Source organism: Palaemon carinicauda, chromosome 11 (genome assembly GCF_036898095.1).
Source record: "Palaemon carinicauda isolate YSFRI2023 chromosome 11, ASM3689809v2, whole genome shotgun sequence".
NCBI classification, from domain to species: Eukaryota; Metazoa; Arthropoda; class Malacostraca; order Decapoda; family Palaemonidae; genus Palaemon; species Palaemon carinicauda.
Window position 1 is genome coordinate 119995414 of NC_090735.1, and position 23036 is coordinate 120018449.

Here is a 23036-nt window from a genome sequence, read left to right on the forward strand (position 1 = left end):
AAGAGGAAAGTAGCCACTGAACAATTACAGTGCAGTAGTTAACCCTTTGGGCAAAGAAGAATTTTTTGGTAATCTCAGTATTGTCAGGTGTATGAGGACAGGGGGAAAATATATAAAGAATAGGTCAGGCTATTCGGTGCGTGTGTCGACAAAGTAAAAATGAACCGTAACCAGAGAGAAGGAGCCACTGTAGTACTGTCTGACCAGTCAAAGAACCCAATACCTCTAGCGGTAGTTTCTCATTACCTCTGAAAACCCATGGATTTCGATTTTGATGTTGAGAGGGAGGGGACTGCCCGGCTTAGCTCCCGGAGGCGGAAGCGCCTTCAGATAATCCTTCGGTTTCAAGAGTTTATCGCAACCAATTTCGTCGCTATTGTCGGGGCAGTCCACACGCAGGTCGCACCGCTGCGACAGGTCGATGCAGCTTCCATCATTACAGGTGTATTCCCAGTCGTAACAGGCTGAGAGCGACAGGTCTAACGCTGTGGTCTAGGAAGTCATGAAACGAAAGGTAACGCCAGAAGGAAGGTATTGTTTATTAAATAAAAGAGGACTGTGGATAATCTTTGCACATTCGTAAAGAATTAATTCTAGTTAATTTTGTTGACTATTGTAGGTGAAATGAACTGATGTTAAGATTTGGTTTAATTCTAAATTTCAGGCAAGTATGATTCTTCAATAACATTTTCTTCCAAGCAAGCAGATATTTAAAGTAAACTTACTAAAAGGGACGAAAGGTTACTAAGCTAGTATTTGAAACCTGTCAAGTAGACCCAGGCCCTTCAAAGTATTGATAAAGTAAGGCTTATGGGCTAAATGTTACTGTGATATTAAAAATAGTATAACATAAAATTTAAAGATAAATTGTCTTTTTCAAAATGTCTCAGAGCCACGCTTGAAAAGAAAACGTTTGCAAATGAACATCTAAATTAAGCCTCAAGAAGTAGTTAGTTAATAACTACTTCAAGCTGAATCTCGAGAATTACTCCTCAATGGAAAAGTTAATCGACACCCACTTGATGGTTTTCGACAGATATCGAAGTTGCTCGTTGTCCACCAAGTTCTTTTTCCAAATGGTATTTTGCCTTCATGGTTGAAAAACTTGGCAATGGCTTTTCCGGCTCTGATGTCTGAGAGAATCCAGGTCCCGTTTTCGTTATACTGGATGTTGTATTTAGTAAATCCCCTGAGAAAGAAATTATATAAACAAATTAATTAAAAGTTCTTGTTTTACTTGTCATTAAATAAATGAAGGTAACATTTAATTGAGCCCGTCATGGCAAAAGGAAAAAAAAAATCTGAAAGTGTCCCTCTATATCATGTTCTATTTACTGAATATCTATGAAAAAATAATATAATAAAACTAGCTTTTATCGGTTGTCATATTGGCATGAAAGATTATTCTTGAAACATCAATGAATAGAAGGAATTATCACTTATTGGCCGTATTTCGAGGGATCATATATTCATAATTTAAGGTTTTCAATGAGTGCGTCAATTGTAAATTTGACAGGAGAAATGGTTTTGTCATACAATATGTGACTCATTCAAAACATTTTCCTTGATATACGCATACGAATTCATCTTGGAACTAACAAGGACATTGGATAATACACGATAGTAAACAAACAGAACATAAGGAAAGAAACAAGTCATATGAGATCCACCAAATCTAGGATAATGTAATTTTAGAATAATTTTATAAGTATTCCCAATAGAATTTGTTCATGAGTTGCTTATTAAAGGAAAAAGCCTCATTACTATGTATATGTTTAACATGAAGTTATGCTGAGGGAAAAAAAAATTATTTATGAAATATCAATAATATAGGTAAAATTGAGTAAAAAAAAAAAAAGACAAGTTTTTCAGTGTTTGATTAAACAAAAGCGTTCCTAGAAGGGAACGTCCAATTTCTGTTATATAGAACGTAACTTAAAAATCTTCCGATTCAGATAATCACTGTATTTTGTTGTTGAATTCCAAATAAAGTAACTCTTCTGAATATATAAATGCCCAAGTCTCTACTTTGTTTTAATTCCATATATAAATAGTATCCGCTATGGATTCATAGCGATGAAATATCTAGCCAAGAAATGTACAATTGCAATTCATACAGCTATATATTTAGCAGACCTAAAACGTTTGCTGGTCATGTCATTTGGCAATGATTTCTCTAGCCTAGTTAACTAACATGTTTTGAAGGTCGCTTCTCTAATCAATTTAGGAACTATGCTCCATTTAAAAGAATCCATCAACTTATAAGATTTCTAGATGAAAAAAAAAATTAAAGACACCAAAAGTAGCTTTATCAATCAACATATTCCACAATCTACTGTTATCTATTGTAAGTCACTATAACTTTTTATTATCTCTCTCTCTCTCTCTCTCTCTCTCTCTCTCTCTCTCTCTCTCTCTCTCTCTCTCTCTTACCTAAAGAAGGGAAAATTAAAGACACCAAAAGTAGCTTTATCAATCAACATATTCCACAATCTACTGTTATCTATTGTAAGTCACTATAACTGTTTATTATCTCTCTCTCTCTCTCTCTCTCTCTCTCTCTCTCTCTCTCTCTCCTCTCTCTCTCTCTCTCTCTCTCTACCTAAATAAGGGAAAATTAAAGACACCAAAAGTAGCTTTATCAATCAACATATTTTACAATCTACTGTTATCTATTGTAAGTCACTATAACTGTTTATTATCTCTCTCTCTCTCTCTCTCTCCTCTCTCTCTCTCTCTCTCTCTCTCTCTCTCTCTCTCTTTACCTAAAGAAGGGTCTTTCACCATACTGGTCGATCATCCTGAAATAAGTATCTCTCTCTCTCTCTCTCTCTCTCTCTCCTCTCTCTCTCTCTCTCCTCTCTCTCTCTCTCTCTTTACCTAAAGAAGGGCCTTTCACCATACTGGTCGATCATCCTGAAATAAGTATCTCTCTCTCTCTCTCTCTCTCTCTCTCTCTCTCTCTCTCTCTCTCTCTCTCTCTCTCTCTCTCTCTCTCTCTCTCTTTACCTAAAGAAGGGCCTTTCACTATACTGGTCGACCATCCTGAAATAAGTAGAATGAATAGTCGAATCACAAAGACCACGCATCTTGAATATCACCGGGTCGTCTTCTTGACAAGCAAAGCAAAACTCGTAAGTTGGTGAACAAGACAGGCCAGTCCATTCTTTTTGGTATGGCGGGATCTTGAACCCTGCACATTGATAGTACTGATTTCCCCCGAAGTTGCTGTAATCTATAGCATTTCCCTGAAAAAAGAAATGATAACAATGACAGTAATAACAACAAAAACAACAACAGCACCATCAGTAACATAATAATAATAATAATAATAATGATAATAATAATAATAATAATAATAATAATAATAATAATATTGAGATGGTAGGAGCCGATATAGCCCTAGGACTTACGCAAAAGCGTGTGCTACTTGAAACAGCACATGTAGTGAGGAAAATATGGATTTCTACGGAATAAACCACCAGTATCTGTAGACTGTGATTAATAATAATAATAATAATAATAATAATAATAATAATAATAATAATAATAATAATAATAATAATAATAATAATAGTAATAATGACAATAATTAAAATAATAATAATAATAATAATAATAATAATAATAATAATAATAATAATAATAATAATAGTAATAATAATAATGTGCTCTTATAATACAGAGAGGATATTGGTTCACTATACATTTCACAATTTTAGGAATAATAATAATAATAATAATAATAATAATAATAATAATAATAATAATAATAATAATAATAATAATAATAATTAAAATAACAAATAATAATAATAATAATAATAATAATAATAATAATAATAATAATAATAATAATAATAATAATAATAATAATATGACTTTGGGAGGAAGAATTTTCGAAAGTAATGTTTCATATATTACATGACATATTTCATGGAAATAAAGAAATATTTTTTTCCCATGGCAATTTTATCATATGAATGTAACTCGCTTTAAAAGTAACGGGTTTCCCTTATCTATAAAGTACTTTCCTTATAACATGTGCTTTTGCAACAGAGTTGGACTTATGTATTTAGGTCAGGGCCCTCATTCAACGTTGCCTAAAAATGTGAAATGTATCCTTTCTGTATTATAAGAACAGATTATTATTATTATTATTATTATTATTATTATTATTATTATTATTATTATTATTATTATTATTATTAAAAATGTGAAATGTATAGTGAACCAATATCCTTTCTGTATTTTAAGAACAGATTATTATTATTACTATTATCATTATCATTGTTATTATTATTATTATTATTATTATTATTATTATTATTATTATTATTATTATTATTATTATTATTCCTAAAAATGTGAAATGTATAGTGAACCAATATCCTCTCTGTATTATAAGAGCACATTATTATTATTATTATTTTTATTATTATTATTATTATTATTATTATTATTATTATTATTATTATTATTATTATTCCTAAAAATGTGAAATGTATAGTGAACCAATATCCTTTCTGTATTATAAGAGCACATTATTATTATTATTATTATTTTTATTATTATTATTATTATTATTATTATTATTATTATTATTATTATTATTATTATTATTATTATTATTCCTAAAAATGTGAAATGTATAGTGAACCAATATCCTTTCTGTATTATAAGAGCACATTATTATTATTATTATTTTTATTATTATTATTATTATTATTATTATTATTATTATTATTATTATTATTATTATTATTATTATTATTCCTAAAAATGTGAAATGTATAGTGAACCAATATCCTTTCTGTATTATAAGAACAGATTATTATTATTATTATTATTATTATTATTATTATTATTATTATTATTATTATTATTATTATAAGAGAATAACATGAAATCATATAGCCTAAGACTTCAACAAAATAAAGAAATGCAAAATAGAGCAAAGAAAAACGATATAAGAATTATTTAGGTCATATAACTGTAAACTGTTGTGTGTGCCTTATCATTATTAATGTTGAAGCTTCTTCGCCTGTTCATAACAGTACAAATCTATCTTAAAATTGGTATAATGAAAACAAAACCAAGTGCTGTGTGATGTTTGTAGATTTGGGCTACAGGAGATATAAAAGGAGGGATATAAACAAACGAAGGGGTGCGTGAGGTTATAGTTTTAGTCCTAAGATATTTCATATGAAAAGGATTATAGTAAACAAACCGTAAGTTTTGAGAAGTCCTTCGATTTAAAGAACAGGATATAAATAGACTCACGAAGTATTAGAGGTTTGTAGATTTATGTCATAGGTTATCTAAATGGGAGTTAATCAATGCCACTTGGTATGTGCTTGTGATAAGAATATTAAAAAGTTAATGACATAGTTAAACCAATTTTTCAGGTTTGAAGTTGATACGCCCCCAATCTACCACCTCATACGATGAAAAATTTCTATATTTTTTTTGCAATATATATATATATATATATATATATATATATATATATATATATATATATATATATATATATATATATACATACATATATATATATATATATATATATACATATACATATTTATATATATATATATATATATATATATATATATATATATATATATATATATATACTGTATATATAGCAAGATTCTTCATATGACTGAAGGTTTCCAAAACCATTGAAATAAAGTAGTATAGGACTAGATTTTGTTGTAAATAATATATTAGTAACATCCTGATAGAGCACTTCATCTATCCCAAGTCAGAGGTGGTCACTGACCTATGCGGCAATAGTTGTCAATGTAAGGTCAAGTAAAACAAATGAAATGTAATCAAGATTGGTGGTTTAGCCTGTATAGTATTGAGACTACAAAGACAAATATAGAATTTGTTGGTTTTGACAACCTTCGGGTCCTTTACAATTACATGCTTCTGCAAAGGACCTTCCCGTTTTGCAATAGCTGCGCATAAAGGACGCTTTTAGATTAGAAAAACGCTCAGCACAATAGTATGTTAGATAACGACCTGATCCAATTACCCGAGGAGGAAACTGACTGATTACTCATAGAAATGAGAAGAATAGACAGTACATGTATTGACAACCTAGCTACCTTACAAGACTTAACCCTTGCCAAGTATCTGATCAATTTGTCGATATTCATCTCTGAGAATTTCACACTCACCAGGACAACTGAACGTACCATGACACATTGTAGTACGAGGTCTGTTTTCAATATACCTCATTTTACTTAATGGACTTTCCCAGAATAGTTTGTAACCATGGGCACCAAGTACATCCATAACATTACTTCGGCATTTGTCGATCAAAAGTTTGTTAGGGAAACGTGCCTTCGCTTTCTAAATTTCTTCGTCTTCAAGAGATTCAGTGAAGAATGTTGCATATTGCACAAGTTCAACACTAAGTGATTGATCCAATTCATCTTTGTACTTGGCAAACTTCAACCAGATATCCAATAAATTCAGAAACTGAACGACTGCCGGAATAAATGTGAACTAAAAATTCTCAAAACCACGTGAAATAATAATAATAATAATAATAATAATAATAATAATAATAATAATAATAATAATAATAATAATAATAATAATAATAATAATAATAATCAGAAGGATTACATTATATATGCTAAGGGCCCTCGGTTGATGAGGCCCTTGAAAGGCTAATAACTTTGCCCACTCTTAAATTTGACCTTAATTATTCATGCCCTCACACATTATATATATATATATATATATATATATATATATATATATATATATATATATATATATATGTATATATATACATATATATATATATATATGTATATATATATATATATATATATATATATATATATATATATATATATATATATATCAAACACAACAGTTCACGCATACACACAAACACACACACACACACACACACACACACATATATATATATATATATATATATATATATATATATATATATATATATATATATATATTAGGGATAATGTTATGCCATCATAATAAAATATTAATATTTCACACAGAAAAAATTATGAAATAAACAACCTGCTATATATCTAAACCCCAACTAATCTTAGTCTTCGATTCAATATCATGGGATGAAGATGATTCATCTGAGTTAAGGGAAGAAGACGAGTCTGAGTCAGAAGGTGGATATGATTCCTCTGAGTTGAGGGAAGAAAACGAGTCGGAGTAAGGGGGTATAGATGATTCCTCTGAGTTAAAGGATGACGACGAGTTTGAGTCAGGCGGTGGAGATGATTCCTCTCAGTCAGCGGTTGAAGATGATTCCTCTGAGTTGAGAGATGACGACGAGTCTGAGTCAGGGAGTGGAAATGATTCCTTCTAGTCAGAGTATCAAGGCGAGTCAGGGGATGAAGATGTTTCCTTTGAGTTAAGGGATGATGACGAGTTTAATTCAGGGGGTGTAGATGATTCCTCCGAGTCAAGGGAGGAAGGCGACTCTGAGTCAGGGGTTGAAGATGATTCCTCTGAGTTAAACAATGAAGACGAGTCTGAGTCACAGGGTGTAAATGATTCCTCCCAGCCAGGGGATGAAGGCGACTCTGAGTCAGGGGTTGAAGATGATTCCTCTGAGTTAAACGATGAAGACGAGTTTGAGTCACAGGGTGTAAATGATTCCTCCCAGTCAGGGGATGAAGGCAACTCTGAGTCGGGGTTGAAGATGATTCCTCTGAGTTAAAGGATGAAGACGAGTCTGAGTCACAGGGTGTAAATGATTCCTATCAGTCGGGGGATGAAGGTGATTCTGAGTCAGGGGGTGTAGATGATTCCTCTGAGTTAAGGGATGACGACAAGTCTGAGTCAGGGAGTGGAAATGATTCCTTTCAGTCAGGGGATCAAGAAGACTCTGAGTTAGGGAATGAAGAGGTTTCCTCTGATTTAAGGGATGATAACGGAGCTGAGTCAGGGGGTGTAGATGATTCCTCTCAGTCAAGGGATGAAGGCGACTTTGAGTCAGGGGTTGAAGATAATTCCTCTGAGTTAAGGGATGAAGATGAGTCTAAGTCACAGGGTGTAAATGATTCCTCCCAGTCATGGGATGAAGGCGACTCTGAGTCAGGTGTTGAAGATGATTCCTCTGAGTTAAGGGATGACGACGAGTCTGAGTCAGGTCCTGGAAAGGATTCCTTCCAGTCAGGGGATCAAGGCAACTCTGAGTCAGGGGATGAAGAGGATTCCTCTGAGTTAAGGGAGGATAACGAATCTGAGTCAGGGGAAGTAGATGATTCCCCGCAGTCAATGAAAGAAGGCAACTCTAAGTCAGGGGTTGAAGATGATTCCTCTGAGTTAAGGGATGAAGACGAGTCTGAGTCATGGGGTTGAAGATGATTCCCCCAAGTCAATGGATGAAGGCTACTCTAAGTCAGGAGTTGAAGATGATTCCTGTGAGTTAAGGGATGACGAAGATTCTGAGTCACAGCGTGTAGATGATTCCTCTCAGTCAGGGGATGAAGGCGACTCTAAGTCAGTGGTTGAAGATGATTCCTCTGATTTAAGGGATGAAGACGAGTCTGAGTCAGAGTGAGGAGATGATTCCTCCCAATCGGGGGATGAACGCGATTTTGAGTCAGGGGTTGATGATGATTCCTCTGAGTTAAGGGATGAAGGTGACTCTGAGTCAGGGGCTGGAAAGGATTCCTTCCAGTCAGGGGATCAAGGCAACTCTGAGTCAGAGGATGAAGATGATTACTCTGAGTTAAGGGGTGAAGACAATTCTGAGTCAGGGGCTGGAAAGGATTCCTACCAGTCAGGGGATCAAGGCAACTCTGAGTCAGGGGATGAAGATGATTCCTCTGAGTTAAGGGATGAAGGTGACTCTGAGTCAGAAGTTGAAGATGATTCCTCTTATTTAAGGGATGGAGACGAGTCTGAGTCAAGGAGAGGATATGATTCCTCCCAATCGGGGGATGAAGGCGACTGATTCAGGGGGTGTAGATGATTTTCTAGTCAAGGGATGAAGGCTATCTGAGTCAGGGGTTGAAGATAATTCCTCGAGTTAAGGGATGAAGACGAGTCTGAGTCACAGGGTATAGATGATTCCTCCCAGTCAGGTGATGAAGGTGACTATGAGTCAGGGGTTGAAGAAGATTTCTCTGAGTTAAGGGATGAAGACGAGTCTGAGCCGCGGGGTAAAATGATTCCTCCCAGTTAAGGGATGAAGGCAACTCTGAGTCAGGCGTTGAAGATGATTCCTCTGAGTTAAGGGATGAGTTACGGGGTGTAGATAATTCCTCCCAGTCAGGGGATGAAGGTGACTCTGAGTCAGGCGTTGAAGATGATTCCTCTGAGTTAAGGGGGGAAGACAATTCTGAGTCAAGGGGAGGAGATGATTCCTCCCAGTTGGGGGATGAAGGCAATTCTGAGTCAGGGGTTGAAGATAATTCCTCTGAGTTAAGGGATGACAACGAGTCTGAGTCAGGGCGTGGAAATGATTCCTTCCAGTCAGGGGATTAAGGCGACTCTGAGTCAGGGGATGAAGATGATTCCTCTGAGTTAAGGGATGATGAGTCTAAGTCAGGGGGTGTAGATGATTCCTCCCAGTCAAGGGATGAAGGCGACTCTGAGTCAGGGGTTGAAGATGATTCCTCTGAGTTAAAGGATGAAGACAAGTCTGAGTCACAGGGTGTAAATGATTCTTCCCAGTCAGGGGATGAAGGCGACTCTAAGTCAGGAGTTGAAGATGATTCTTCTGAGTTAAGAGGTGAAGACATTTCTGAGTCAGGGGGAGGAGATGATTCCTCCCAGTCGGGGATGAAGGTGATTTTGAGTCAAGGGTTGATGATGATTCATCTGAGTTAAGGGATGACGATGAGTCTGAGTCAGGGGCTGGAAGGATTCCTTCCAGTGAGGGGATCAAGGCAACTCTGAGTCAGGGGATGAAGAGGATTTTTCTGAGTTAAGGGATGATGATGAGTCTGAGTCAGGGGGTGTAGATGATTTCCCGCAGTCAATGGATGAAGGCGACTTTAAGTCAGAGGTTGAAGATGATTCCTCTGATTTAAGGGATGAAGACGAGTCTGAGTCAGGGGGAGGAGATGATTCCTTCCAATCGGAGGATGAAGGCGACTTTGAGTCAGGGGTTAAAGATGATTCCTTTTAGTCAAAGGATGGAGGCGACTCTGAGTCAGAGGTTGAAGATGATTCCTCTGAGTTAAAGGATGAAGACGAGTCTGAGTAACAATGTATAAATGATTCTTCCCAGTCAGGGGATGAAGGCGACTGTCAGTCTGGGGTTGAAGATGATTCCTCTGATTTAAGAGTTAAGGGGTAAAGACAATTCTGAGTCAAGGGGAGAAGATGATTCCTCCCAGTTGGGGGATGAAGGCGGTTCTGAGTCAGGGTTTGAAGATGATTCCTCTGAGTTAAGGAATGACAACGAGTCTGAGTTAAGGGATGACAACGAGTCTGAGTCAGGGTCTGGAAAGGATTCCTTCCAGTTAGGGGATCAAGCCAACTCTGAGTCAGGAGATGAAGATGATTCCTCTGAGTTAAAGGATGAAGGTGACTCTGAGTCAAGGATTGAAGATGATTCCTCTTATTTAAGGGATGAAGACGAGTTTGAGTCAAGGGGAGGAGATGATTCTCCCCAATCGAGGGTTGAAGGCGACTCTGGGTCAGGGGGTGTAGATGAATATTCCCAGTCAAGTGATGAAGGCGATCTGAGTTAGGGGTTGAAGATAATTCCTCTGAGTTAAGGGATGAAGACGAGTCTGAGTCACACGGTACAGATGATTCCTCCCAGTCAGGGGATGAAGGCGACTCTGAGTCAGGGGTTGAAGAAGATTCCTCTGAGTTAAGGGATGACAACGACTCTGAGTCAGGGGATGAAGATGATTCCTCTGAGTTAAGGGATGATATGTCCAAGTCAGGGGGTGTAGATGATTCCTCCCAGTCAAGGTATGAAGGCGACTCTGAGTCAGGGGTTGAAGATGATTCTTCTGAGTTAAAGGATGAAGACGAGTCTGTGTCACAGGATGTAAATGATACCTCCCAGTCAGGGGATGAAGGTGATTCTGAGTCAGGGGTTGAAGATGATTCCTCTGAGTTAAGAGGTGAAGACAATTCTGAGTTGGGGGGAGGAGGTGATTCCTCCCAGTCGGGGGATGAAGGTGATTCTGAGTCAGGGGTTGATGATGATTCCTCTGAGTTAAGGGATGAAGGTGACTCTGAGTCAGGGCTGGAAAGGATTCCTTCCAGTCAGGGGATCAAGGCAACTCTGAGTCAGGGGATGAAGAGGAATTTTCTGAGTTAAGGGATGATGACGAATCTGAGTCAGGGGGTGTAGATGATTCCCCGCAGTCAATGAAAGAAGGCAACTCTAAGTCAAGGGTTGAAGATGATTCCTCTGAGTTGTGGGATGAAGACGAGTTTGATTCATGGGTTGTAGATGTTTTCCACCAGTCAATGGATGAAGGTGACTCTAAGTCAGGAGTTGAAGATGGTTCCTCTGAGTTAAGGAATGAAGACGAGTCTGAGTCAGGGGGTGTAGATGATTCCTTTCAGTCAGGTGATGAAGGCGATTTTCAGTCAGGGGTTGAAGATGATTCCTCTGATTTAAGGTATGAAGACGGGTCTGAGTAGGGGGAGGAGATGATTCCTCCCAATCGGGGGATGAAGGTGACTTTGAGTCAGGGGTTGAAGATGATTCCTCTTAGTCAAGGGATGAAGGCGACTCTGAGTCAGGGGTTGAAGATGATTCCTCTGAGTTAAAGGATGAAGACGAGTCTGAGTCACAATGCGTAAATGATTCCTCCCAGTCAGGGGATGAAGGCGACTGTGAGTCTGGGGTTTGAAGATGATTCCTCTGAGTTAAGAGGTGAAGACAATTCTGAGTTCGGGGGAGAAGATGATTCCTCCCAGTCGGGAGATGAAAGTGATTCTGAGTCAGGGGTTGATGATGATTCCTCTGAGTTAAGGGATGACAACGATTCTGAGTCAGGGGCTGGAAAGGATTCCTTCCAGTCAAGGGATCAATGCAACTCTGAGTCAGGGGATGAAGAAGATTACTCTGAGTTAAGGGGTGAAGACAATTCTGAGTCAGGGGGAGGAGATTATTCCTCTTATTTAAGGGATGAAGACGAGTCTGAGTCAAGGGCAGGAGATGATTCCTCCCAATCGGGGGATGAAGGCGACTCTGAGTCAGAAGTTGAAGATGATTCCTCTTATTTAAGGGATGGAGACAAGTCTGAGTCAAGGAGAGGATATGATTCCCCCCAATCGGGGATTGAAGGTGACTGATTCAGGGGGTGTAGATGATTTTCTAGTCAAGGGATGAAGGCTATCTGAGTCAGGGGTTGAAGATAATTCCTCGAGTTAAGGGATGAAGACGAGTCTGAGTCACAGGGTATAGATGATTCCTCCCAGTCAGGTGATGAAGGTGACTATGAGTCAGGGGTTGAAGAAGATTTCTCTGAGTTAAGGGATGAAGACGAGTCTGAGCCACGGGGTAAAATGATTCCTCCCAGTTAAGGGATGGAGGCGACTCTGAGTCAGAGGTTGAAGATGATTCCTCTGAGTTAAAGGATGAAGACGAGTCTGAGTAACAATGTATAAATGATTCCTCCCAGTCAGGGGATGAAGGCGACTGTCAGTCTGGGGTTGAAGATGATTCCTCTGATTTAAGAGTTAAGGGGTAAAGACAATTCTGAGTCAAGGGGAGAAGATGATTCCTCCCAGTTGGGGGATGAAGGCGGTTCTGAGTCAGGGTTTGAAGATGATTCCTCTGAGTTAAGGAATGACAACGAGTCTGAGTTAAGGGATGACAACGAGTCTGAGTCAGGGTCTGGAAAGGATTCCTTCCAGTTAGGGGATCAAGCCAACTCTGAGTCAGGGGATGAAGATGATTCCTCTGAGTTAAAGGATGAAGGTGACTCTGAGTCAAGGGTTGAAGATGATTCCTCTTATTTAAGGGATGAAGACGAGTTTGAGTCAAGGGGAGGAGATGATTCTCCCCAATCGGGGGTTGAAGGTGACTCTGGGTCAGGGGGTGTAGATGAATATTCCCAGTCAAGTCATGAAGGCTATCTGAGTTAGGGGTTGAAGATAATTCCTCTGAGTTAAGGGATGAAGACGAGTCTGAGTCACACGGTACAGATGATTCCTCCCACTCAGGGGATGAAGGCGACTCTGAGTCAGGGGTTGAAGAAGATTCCTCTGAGTTAAGGGATGACAACGACTCTGAGTCAGGGGATGAAGATGATTCCTCTGAGTTAAGGGATGATATGTCCAAGTCAGGGGGTGTAGATGATTCCTCCCAGTCAAGGTATGAAGGCGACTCTGAGTCAGGGGTTGAGATGATTCTTCTGAGTTAAAGGATGAAGACGAGTCTGAGTCACAGGATGTAAATGATACCTCCCAGTCAGGGGATGAAGGTGACTCTGAGTCAGGGGTTGAAGATGATTCCTCTGAGTTAAGAGGTGAAGACAATTCTGAGTTGGGGGGAGGAGGTGATTCCTCCCAGTCGGGGGATGAAGGTGATTCTGAGTCAGGGGTTGATGATGATTCCTCTGAGTTAAGGGATGAAGGTGACTCTGAGTCAGGGCTGGAAAGGATTCCTTCCAGTCAGGGGATCAAGGCAACTCTGAGTCAGGGGATGAAGAGGAATTTTCTGAGTTAAGGGATGATGACGAATCTGAGTCAGGGGGTGTAGATGATTCCCCGCAGTCAATGAAAGAAGGCAACTCTAAGTCAAGGGTTGAAGATGATTCCTCTGAGTTGTGGGATGAAGACGAGTTTGATTCATGGGTTGTAGATGTTTTCCACCAGTCAATGGATGAAGGTGACTCTAAGTCAGGAGTTGAAGATGGTTCCTCTGAGTTAAGGGATGAAGACGAGTCTGAGTCAGGGGGTGTAGATGATTCCTTTCAGTCAGGTGATGAAGGCGATTTTCAGTCAGGGGTTGAAGATGATTCCTCTGATTTAAGGTATGAAGACGGGTCTGAGTAGGGGGAGGAGATGATTCCTCCCAATCGGGGGATGAAGGTGACTTTGAGTCAGGGGTTGAAGATGATTCCTATTAGTCAAGGGATGAAGGCGACTCTGAGTCAGGGGTTGAAGATGATTCCTCTGAGTTAAAGGATGAAGACGAGTCTAAGTCACAATGCGTAAATGATTCTTCCCAGTCAGGGGATGAAGGCGACTGTGAGTCTGGGGTTTGAAGATGATTCCTCCGAGTTAAGAGGTGAAGACAATTCTGAGTCAGGGGGAGAAGATGATTCCTCCCAGTCGGGAGATGAAGGTATTTCTGAGTCAGGGGTTGATGATGATTCCTCTGAGTTAAGGGATGACAACGATTCTGAGTCAGGGGCTGGAAAGGATTCCTTCCAGTCAAGGGATCAATGCAACTCTGAGTCAGGGGATGAAGATGATTACTCTGAGTTAAGGGGTGAAGACAATTCTGAGTCAGGGGGAGGAGATTATTCCTCTTATTTAAGGGATGAAGATGAGTCTGAGTCAAGGGGAGGAGAGGATTGGGAGGAATCATCTCCTCCCCTTGACTCAGACTCGTCTTCATCCCTTAAATAAGAGGAATAATCTCCTCCCCCTGACTCAGAATTGTCTTCACCCCTTAACTCAGAGTAATCATCTTCATCCCCTGACTCAGAGTTGCACTGATCCCTTGACTGGAAGGAATCCTTTCCAGCCCCTGACTCAGAATCGTTGTCATCCCTTAACTCAGAGGAATCATCATCAACCCCTGACTCAGAAATACCTTCATCTCCCGACTGGGAGGAATCATCTTCTCCCCCTGACTCAGAATTGTCTTCACCTCTTAACTCAGAGGAATCATCTTCAAACCCCAGACTCACAGTCGCCTTCATCCCCTGACTGGGAAGAATCATTTACGCATTGTGACTCAGATGATTACTCTGAGTTAAGGGGTGAAGACAATTCTGAGTCAGGGGGAGGAGATTATTCCTCTTATTTAAGGGATGAAGACGAGTCTGAGTCAAGGGGAGGAGATGATTCCTCCCAATCGGGGGATAAAGGCGACTCTGAGTCAGAAGTTGAAGATGATTCCTCTTATTTAAGGGATGGAGACGAGTCTGAGTCAAGGAGAGGATTTATTTCCTCCCAATCGGGGGATCAAGGCGACTGATTCAGGGGGTGTAGATGATTTTCTAGTCAAGGGATGAAGGCTATCTGAGTCAGGGGTTGAAGATAATTCCTCGAGTTAAGGGATGAAGACGAGTCTGAGTCACAGGGTATAGATGATTCCTCCCAGTCAGGTTATGAAGGTGACTATGAGTCAGGGGTTGAAGAAGATTTCTCTGAGTTAAGGGATGAAGACGAGTCTGAGCCACGTGGTAAAATGATTCCTCCCAGTTAAGGGATGGAGGCGGCTCTGAGTCAGAGGTTGAAGATGATTCCTCTGAGTTAAAGGATGAAGACGAGTCTGAGTAACAATGTATAAATGATTCCTCCCAGTCAGGGGATGAAGGCGACTGTCAGTCTGGGGTTGAAGATGATTCCTCTGATTTAAGAGTTAAGAGGTAAAGACAATTCTGAGTCAAGGGGAGAAGATGATTCCTCCCAGTTGGGGGATGAAGGCGGTTCTGAGTCAGGGTTTGAAGATGATTCCTCTGAGTTAAGGAATGACAACGAGTCTGAGTTAAGTGATGACAACGAGTCTGAGTCAGGGTCTGGAAAGGATTCCTTCCAGTTAGGGGATCAAGCTAACTCTGAGTCAGGGGATGAAGATGATTCCTCTGAGTTAAAGGATGAAGGTGACTCTGAGTCAAGGGTTGAAGATGATTCCTCTTATTTAAGGGATGAAGACGAGTTTGAGTCAAGGGGAGGAGATGATTCTCCCCAATCGGGGGTTGAAGGCGACTCTGGGTCAGGGGGTGTAGATGAATATTCCCAGTCAAGTGATGAAGGCTATCTGAATTAGGGGTTGAAGATAATTCCTCTGAGTTAAGGGATGAAGACGAGTCTGAGTCACACGGTACAGATGATTCCTCCCACTCAGGGGATGAAGGCGACTCTGAGTCAGGGGTTGAAGAAGATTCCTCTGAGTTAAGGGATGACAACGACTCTGAGTCAGGGGATGAAGATGATTCCTCTGAGTTAAGGGATGATATGTCCAAGTCAGGGGGTGTAGATGATTCCTCCCAGTCAAGGTATGAAGGCGACTCTGAGTCAGGGGTTGAAGATGATTCTTCTGAGTTAAAGGATGAAGACGAGTCTGAGTCACAGGATGTAAATGATACCTCCCAGTCAGGGGATGAAGGTGACTCTGAGTCAGGGGTTGAAGATGATTCCTCTGAGTTAAGAGGTGAAGACAATTCTGAGTTCGGGGGAGGAGGTGATTCCTCCCAGTCGGGGGATGAAGGTGATTCTGAGTCAGGGGTTGATGATGATTCCTATGAGTTAAGGGATGAAGGTGACTCTGAGTCAGGGCTGGAAAGGATTCCTTCCAGTCAGGGGATCAAGGCAACTCTGAGTCAGGGATGAAGAGGAATTTTCTGAGTTAAGGGATGATGACGAATCTGAGTCAGGGGGTGTAGATGATTCCCCGCAGTCAATGAAAGAAGGCAACTCTAAGTCAGGGGTTGAAGATGATTCCTCTGAGTTGTGGGATGAAGACGAGTTTGATTCATGGGTTGTAGATGTTTTCCACCAGTCAATGGATGAAGGTGACTCTAAGTCAGGAGTTGAAGATGGTTCCTCTGAGTTAAGGGATGAAGACGAGTCTGAGTCAGGGGGTGTAGATGATTCCTTTCAGTCAGGTGATGAAGACGATTTTCAGTCAGGGGTTGAAGATGATTCCTCTGATTTAAGGTATGAAGACGGGTCTGAGTAGGGGGAGGAGATGATTCCTCCCAATCGGGGGATGAAGGTGACTTTGAGTCAGGGGTTGAAGATGATTCCTCTTAGTCAAGGGATGAAGGCGACTCTGAATCAGGGGTTGAAGATGATTCCTCTGAGTTAAAGGATGAAGACGAGTCTGAGTCACAATGTGTAAATGATTCCTCCCAGTCAGGGGATGAAGGCGACTGTGAGTCTGGGGTTTGAAGATGATTCCTCTGAGTTAAAAGGTGAAGACAATTCTGAGTCAGGGGGAGAAGATGATTCCTCCCAGTCGGGAGATGAAGGTGATTCTGAGTCAGGGGTTGATGATGATTCCTCTGAGTTAAGGGATGACAACGATTCTGAGTCAGGGGCTGGAAAGGATTCCTTCCAGTCAAGGGATCAATGCAACTCTGAGTCAGGGGATGAAGATGATTACTCTGAGTTAAGGGGTGAAGACAATTCTGAGTCAGGGGGAGGAGATTATTCCTCTTATTTAAGGGATGAAGACGAGTCTGAGTCAAGGGGAGGAGATGATTCCTCCCAATCGGGGGATGAAGACGACTCTGAGTCAGGGGCTGTAGATGATTTTTCCCAGTCAAGTGATGAAGGCTATCTGAGTCAGGGGTTGAAGATGATTTCTCTGAGTTAAGTGATGAAGACGAGTCTGAGTCACGGGGTAAAATGATTCCTCCCCGTTAAGGGATGAAGGCGACTCTGAGTCAGGAATTGAAGATGATTCCTCTAAGTTAAGGGATGAGTTACGGGGTGTAGATAATTTCTCTCTGTCAGGGGATGAAGGTGACTCTGAGTCAGGGGTTGAAGATGATTTCTCTGAGTTAAGGGATGATAACAAGTCTGGGTCACAGGGTATAGATGATTCCTCCCAGTCAGGGGATAAAGGTGACTCTGAGTATGCAGTCATGTCCTTATAAGGATGTCCAAAAAAGTAAGGTGGGAAAAAAGCTGTCTTTTGAGGAATGTATGTTTGATGATACTCTATTGATGTTTAATGTATAATGAATACTCTTGCCGTTTTTGTGCATTGATATGGCTCCCCAGACTAATTTTGGATTTGCCCACCTTACCACTCGTCAGTCTAATCAAATAAGAATTCGAAGGCAACTCTGAAGAGGAAGGAGAAAAGAGTTTTCAAGATAGATTTTCCCTTGATAAAGAAGCAAAAGATCGTCATCTCGCAAAATAGGACGGATAATCAACTTGATTCCAGTATATCTGTTGGAATAACCGAGATGGACAACTCTGAAGAGCAGTGAGGATATGGTTTTCAAGTATGGATTTTCCCTTGATAAAGAAGTACAAGATCTTTATCTGGTGAAATAAAGAAAGGCTCATAACACGATTCCAGTAATTCTGTGGAAATAATGAAAAAAAGCAGCTCTGAAAACGAAGAAGATAGCTTTTAAAGATGGATTCTCTTTGAAAATTAAGTGTAAGATCTTTACCTGCCAAAAAAGGAAGGATCGTCAACTCTATTCCAGTAATTTTGTGAATAACAGAGAAGGGCAACTCTGAAATAGAAAGAGACAACGATTTTCAAGGATAGATTTTCCTTTGATAAAGAAGTACAAGATCTTTATCTAAGGAAAAAAGGCCAATAATCAACTGGATTTCAATAATCCCTTTGAAATAATCGAAAAGGGCAATTTTGAAGAAGAAGGAGAAAACAAAGATATTCAATAATTCTGTTGAAATAACACTGGAGACAACTCTGGAGAAGAAGATGGTTTTCAAAGATGGATTTTCTCTTGAAAAGAAGTAAAAGATCTTTATTTTGGGTGAAACAAATGATAATCAACTCGATTCCGGTAATTTCTTTGGATTAATTGGAGTTAACTCTGAAGAGGAAAGAGAAAACTGTTTTCAAGAATAGATTTTCCCTTGATAAAAAGTACAGGTTGTTTATCTAGGTCAGGGGTGGCCAACCTATGGCGCATGCGCCAACAGTAGCGCATTGCACGATCACAAGTGGCGCCCTATACTCCAGAGATGATAAAAGAAAAAAATATGCCCGCTCATAAAAAAAAAATAATACTAATAATGCTGATTTCTAGAAAATATACAAAAAAGGATTTAAGGGGACGGTCTGCCATGTCCTGCATTTGTATTCTTAATTATTCAAAATTCACCGTTGCTATATATGTTTTAGAGTTTAGAGATATATATAATACCTTCCTCATATACAAGTTTCAAGTCATCTGATCAACATTTTTTCTTTTTATTTATTAGCAAAAATCAGGATTTTCAAAATAAATTTAGGTACAATTTTCTCCACTAATATGACACCTATTATATTGAAATCATACCATCAAAACTTCTTTATAAACCGAATAATTCTGTCCACCAGATTTTTTATTTTACTTTATTTTTATGAATTTTTTTTCTTAATTTTCTTCGTCTAAACGCAAAATAATCATGAAAAAAAGATAAGGAAAACCACCCAATATGTCCATATCACCATGCTTAACGATTGAAATGGGGTTAAAGGTTGTGTGGCGCATCTGAATTAGAAGTGAAAAAAAATGATGCATGGGAAACAAAAGGTCGGCCACCCCTGATCTAGGTGTTACCCAGCTTACTAGGGTATTTAGGGACCACATTATCCTTGTTCTTTGCACTTCATGCCACAGTTAATCTTGTTTGAATAAAATGGGGGAAAAATCATGTATAGTACAAATAACATAGAACTCTTTCCGTCGTATTTTGAGATTTCCCTTAAATTTTTCTCATTTGAATGCTTAACTTCAACTTGTATGATTTGCAATAGAACATCTTTCTTTCGGCACATTTTAAAAGAAATATCACAAAGTGTAGGGTTGCAAAAAGTTCTCGACTGTACCAACAAGGAGGCACTATAAACTGGTATAATGACTGAAAGGTTGACATTACCCTGGCATCACTACATTAAAGATATAGCTGAGGACGGCATGAAAGCAATGGAGTTACATGGCATACATCAAAGAATACATAAAATACAAACAGGAATCAAGGTAAATTCTCCTCGCCAGCTATTTCATGAAGACTAACCTGTTGATCAGTCCAATTTCCCTTTTTAGTACTAGTAGCACCGAGCCAAAAGAAAGCGGTGGCATGATTGTGCGGTTGGCACACTTCACTGAAAGGTTCGGAGGCGTAATACAGAAGACCGTTCTCCTTTGAGTTACGAGGGAGTGCCAGTGTTGACTTTAGACTTCGACAGAAATGTTTTGCTCCATCGTAAGGTTTCCTCTCGGCGAAGACAACGAATTTAAACCTGAAGTGGGTGAACGTAAAATGTAAGCATGAATGAGGCATGGGGTTTTTCCTGGCATTATAGTTACCCGAAAGAAAAATATTACTTGAAAATTATTGCATAAAACCAAGATAAATAACTGTAACTTGACTTAAATTTTCAGTTATGATAATTGAAACTACGTAAACTTACAAATTTGTGATACAAAGGGGTAATATGAAAAAAAAAAACTACATTAGGTCTTTTGACCTTATTAGGTCTTCATTCCTACTGAAATTGAAAATCTCCTATGCCACCTCCAACATAAACTCACTTATTCTGAAGACAATATTCTATATCAGCAACTTCCTCGGTAGTTACAGGACCACTGATTTCCCATTCGGCCTTAGACCAAGCAACCAGGTCCCCTTCTTCAAATTCCTGCGAGCAGAGAAATAGATTTGACACCTCAGTGGCGTTCAGTGGCCTGGAGTACAAACTGAAAAAGAGAACACAAATTATATGAGTTGTATTTATTGAACATTCAACTGACTACGCTGAATTCTCAAGTTAATTAACTAGTTAGGTTTAGAGCTCAAATATTCAAGTATTTGGGACTTATTAAGCATATGGATAGGGAGAGTACAGTAGTGGGACAAGAAGAGAAAACAGTTTCAGAACTGATGAGGATGGACTGAGGCAGAACATAGGATGTTTATGATCGCCATAGTCATAGACGGGGAGATGGAGAAAACATGCATAAAGGAGAGAACAGGTTATTGTACTTCTATCAAAATTACAAGGAAGTAGGCGCAAAGTGTAAACTTTAACTCCAAGGTCTCTCAACAGGCAATGAATAAAATCGTGGCAATGACTACGCGATATGTATGTTTATATTATTATTATTATTATTATTATTATTATTATTATTATTATTATTATTATTATTACCAAGACACAAAGGTCTCTTAATGTCCATTTTCATCACCTTATTTCGATACACTTACTTCTGTGAATATCACATTATAACTGAATCTATGTGACTCCTCGATGTGCGTTGACGGATATATACATTTGGGGCGTGAGTGATCGGCTAGCCAAGTCTGTTTCGATGTGCAATCCGGGGAAAATCTTTCAAATTACAGTATGATGTTTAATTTACAGGAAGTTGGACAGAGGTGAAGTAAAGCGTTATGATGCTGGTGCCGTAAGGATTTCAAAGACCCAAGCAAAGACCCTTTAGTAATGCCTGTAGTAAACTACTAGATAGGTACAACTCGGTACGAGTACTATATTTGGAACCTGTTGAATGTTGCTCACTATCGCGCTAATCAATTTCTTATATATTTTAAGAACTAGTAGTCACCTGAACAACAAAAGTTTTGATAGGAATTTATATATATATATATATATATATATATATATATATATATATATATATATATATATATATATATATATATACATATATATATATATATATATATATATATATATATATTTATATATACATATATATAAGCATATGTATATATATGTATATATATATATATATATATATATATATATATATATATGTATATATATATTTATATGTATATATGTAGATATACACATCAATATACAGTATATATATATATATATATATATATATATATATATATATATATATATATGTATATATATTTATATATAAATGTATATATACACATATATATATACAGTATATATATATACATATATGTATATATATATATATATATATATATATATATATATATATATATATATATATATATATATATACAAGGCTACATGGCAGCTGTGTCTTTTCGATTGCAGATATTAGAATTAAAATTGGAAGGGTCAGAGAAAATATGTTTAATATCAATCCTTGAAATTTTCCTTTGGATATGTGAATTTGTTTAGGAGCCATTTACTACGGTGCTGAAAATACCACTCCACTCATAACAAAAAAAAAAAAAAAAAAAAAAAAAAAAAAAAAAAACTTCTGCTGTGGCTTTTCTATACCAGATATCAACAGGAAAATTGGCATAGATAAAGTAGATATGTGAATTAGTGTAGGAGAAATTTACGTCGCCCCGAAAGTCGGCATCCCGGCCATACCTAAAAATGACTGCTGTGGATTTTCTAAGGTATGTATCAATATGAAAATTAAAATGCAAGTATTTCATATAACCCACAATGAACCCTGTGAAAATCATGTGGATATCCATAAAACTCTAGGAGGAGTTTTTTGTCCAACACAGATTTTTTTGGTAAAAATTTAAATTTTTGTTTTGTGTACCTGCTATAGACATGCCCTGGTGGTAATTTTTGTACAAAAATTACCACCGGGGTATGTCTATAGCAGGTATGAACATGAAATTTGTCAGAAATAAATTTTAATGCTGAAAGAACATTACCATTTACTCCTGTTATTGGAACTTTTACTCTTCTGTAAAAGAAAGTAATATCTTGAGTTTTACTGAGGTAATAATATGTAAGGCGCAAATATGGTGATCTTTTTTTTTTTCACAAGTTTTGTTATACACGTGTGGAAAATTAGTGATAATAGCAACTATCCATTGTTTTGATGGCCTATCTTTTCCCTTATACAGAGCAGAGCATAACTACTGTAGCCTACTTGAGCATTACACACCATTATATACCTATTCAGCACCCAAATTCCTTGAAAACCTGTTTAGCCCAAAACAAAAAAAATATAGGAAAAAAAGTCTAGTATTAGCTGCTATCCTGCTAATATATGAATTTTTTGTTTCCTCCAATAACTGCCTGACTCAGAAGGTCAACCAGATGAAAGTAAAGCTGTCACTCGACCTACTTGAAACCTGTGATGGCGCCGGAGAATGACTGAAGAGCGTGGAAGCCTCCGTCGTAATCGTCTGTTTCTTGCCCCAACACAAGTGATCCATTCAGGAAGATGTGCCTTCGGCTT

At 38.4% G+C, this 23036-nt stretch overlaps 1 protein-coding gene across 1 annotated transcript in view; it reads right to left on the minus strand.

The window, feature by feature from the left end:
- Positions 1-23036, minus strand: part of LOC137650149 (uncharacterized) — a 90201-nt gene that overhangs the window by 27753 nt on the left and 39412 nt on the right. Inside the window, exons 7-10 of the mRNA XM_068383302.1 lie at positions 19894-20119; positions 3010-3248; positions 1014-1189; positions 247-485 (exon numbers count right to left, since the gene is read on the minus strand). Of these exons, the coding sequence (XP_068239403.1) occupies positions 247-485; positions 1014-1189; positions 3010-3248; positions 19894-20119 (880 nt within the window). The remainder of the gene's footprint in view (positions 1-246; positions 486-1013; positions 1190-3009; positions 3249-19893; positions 20120-23036) is intronic.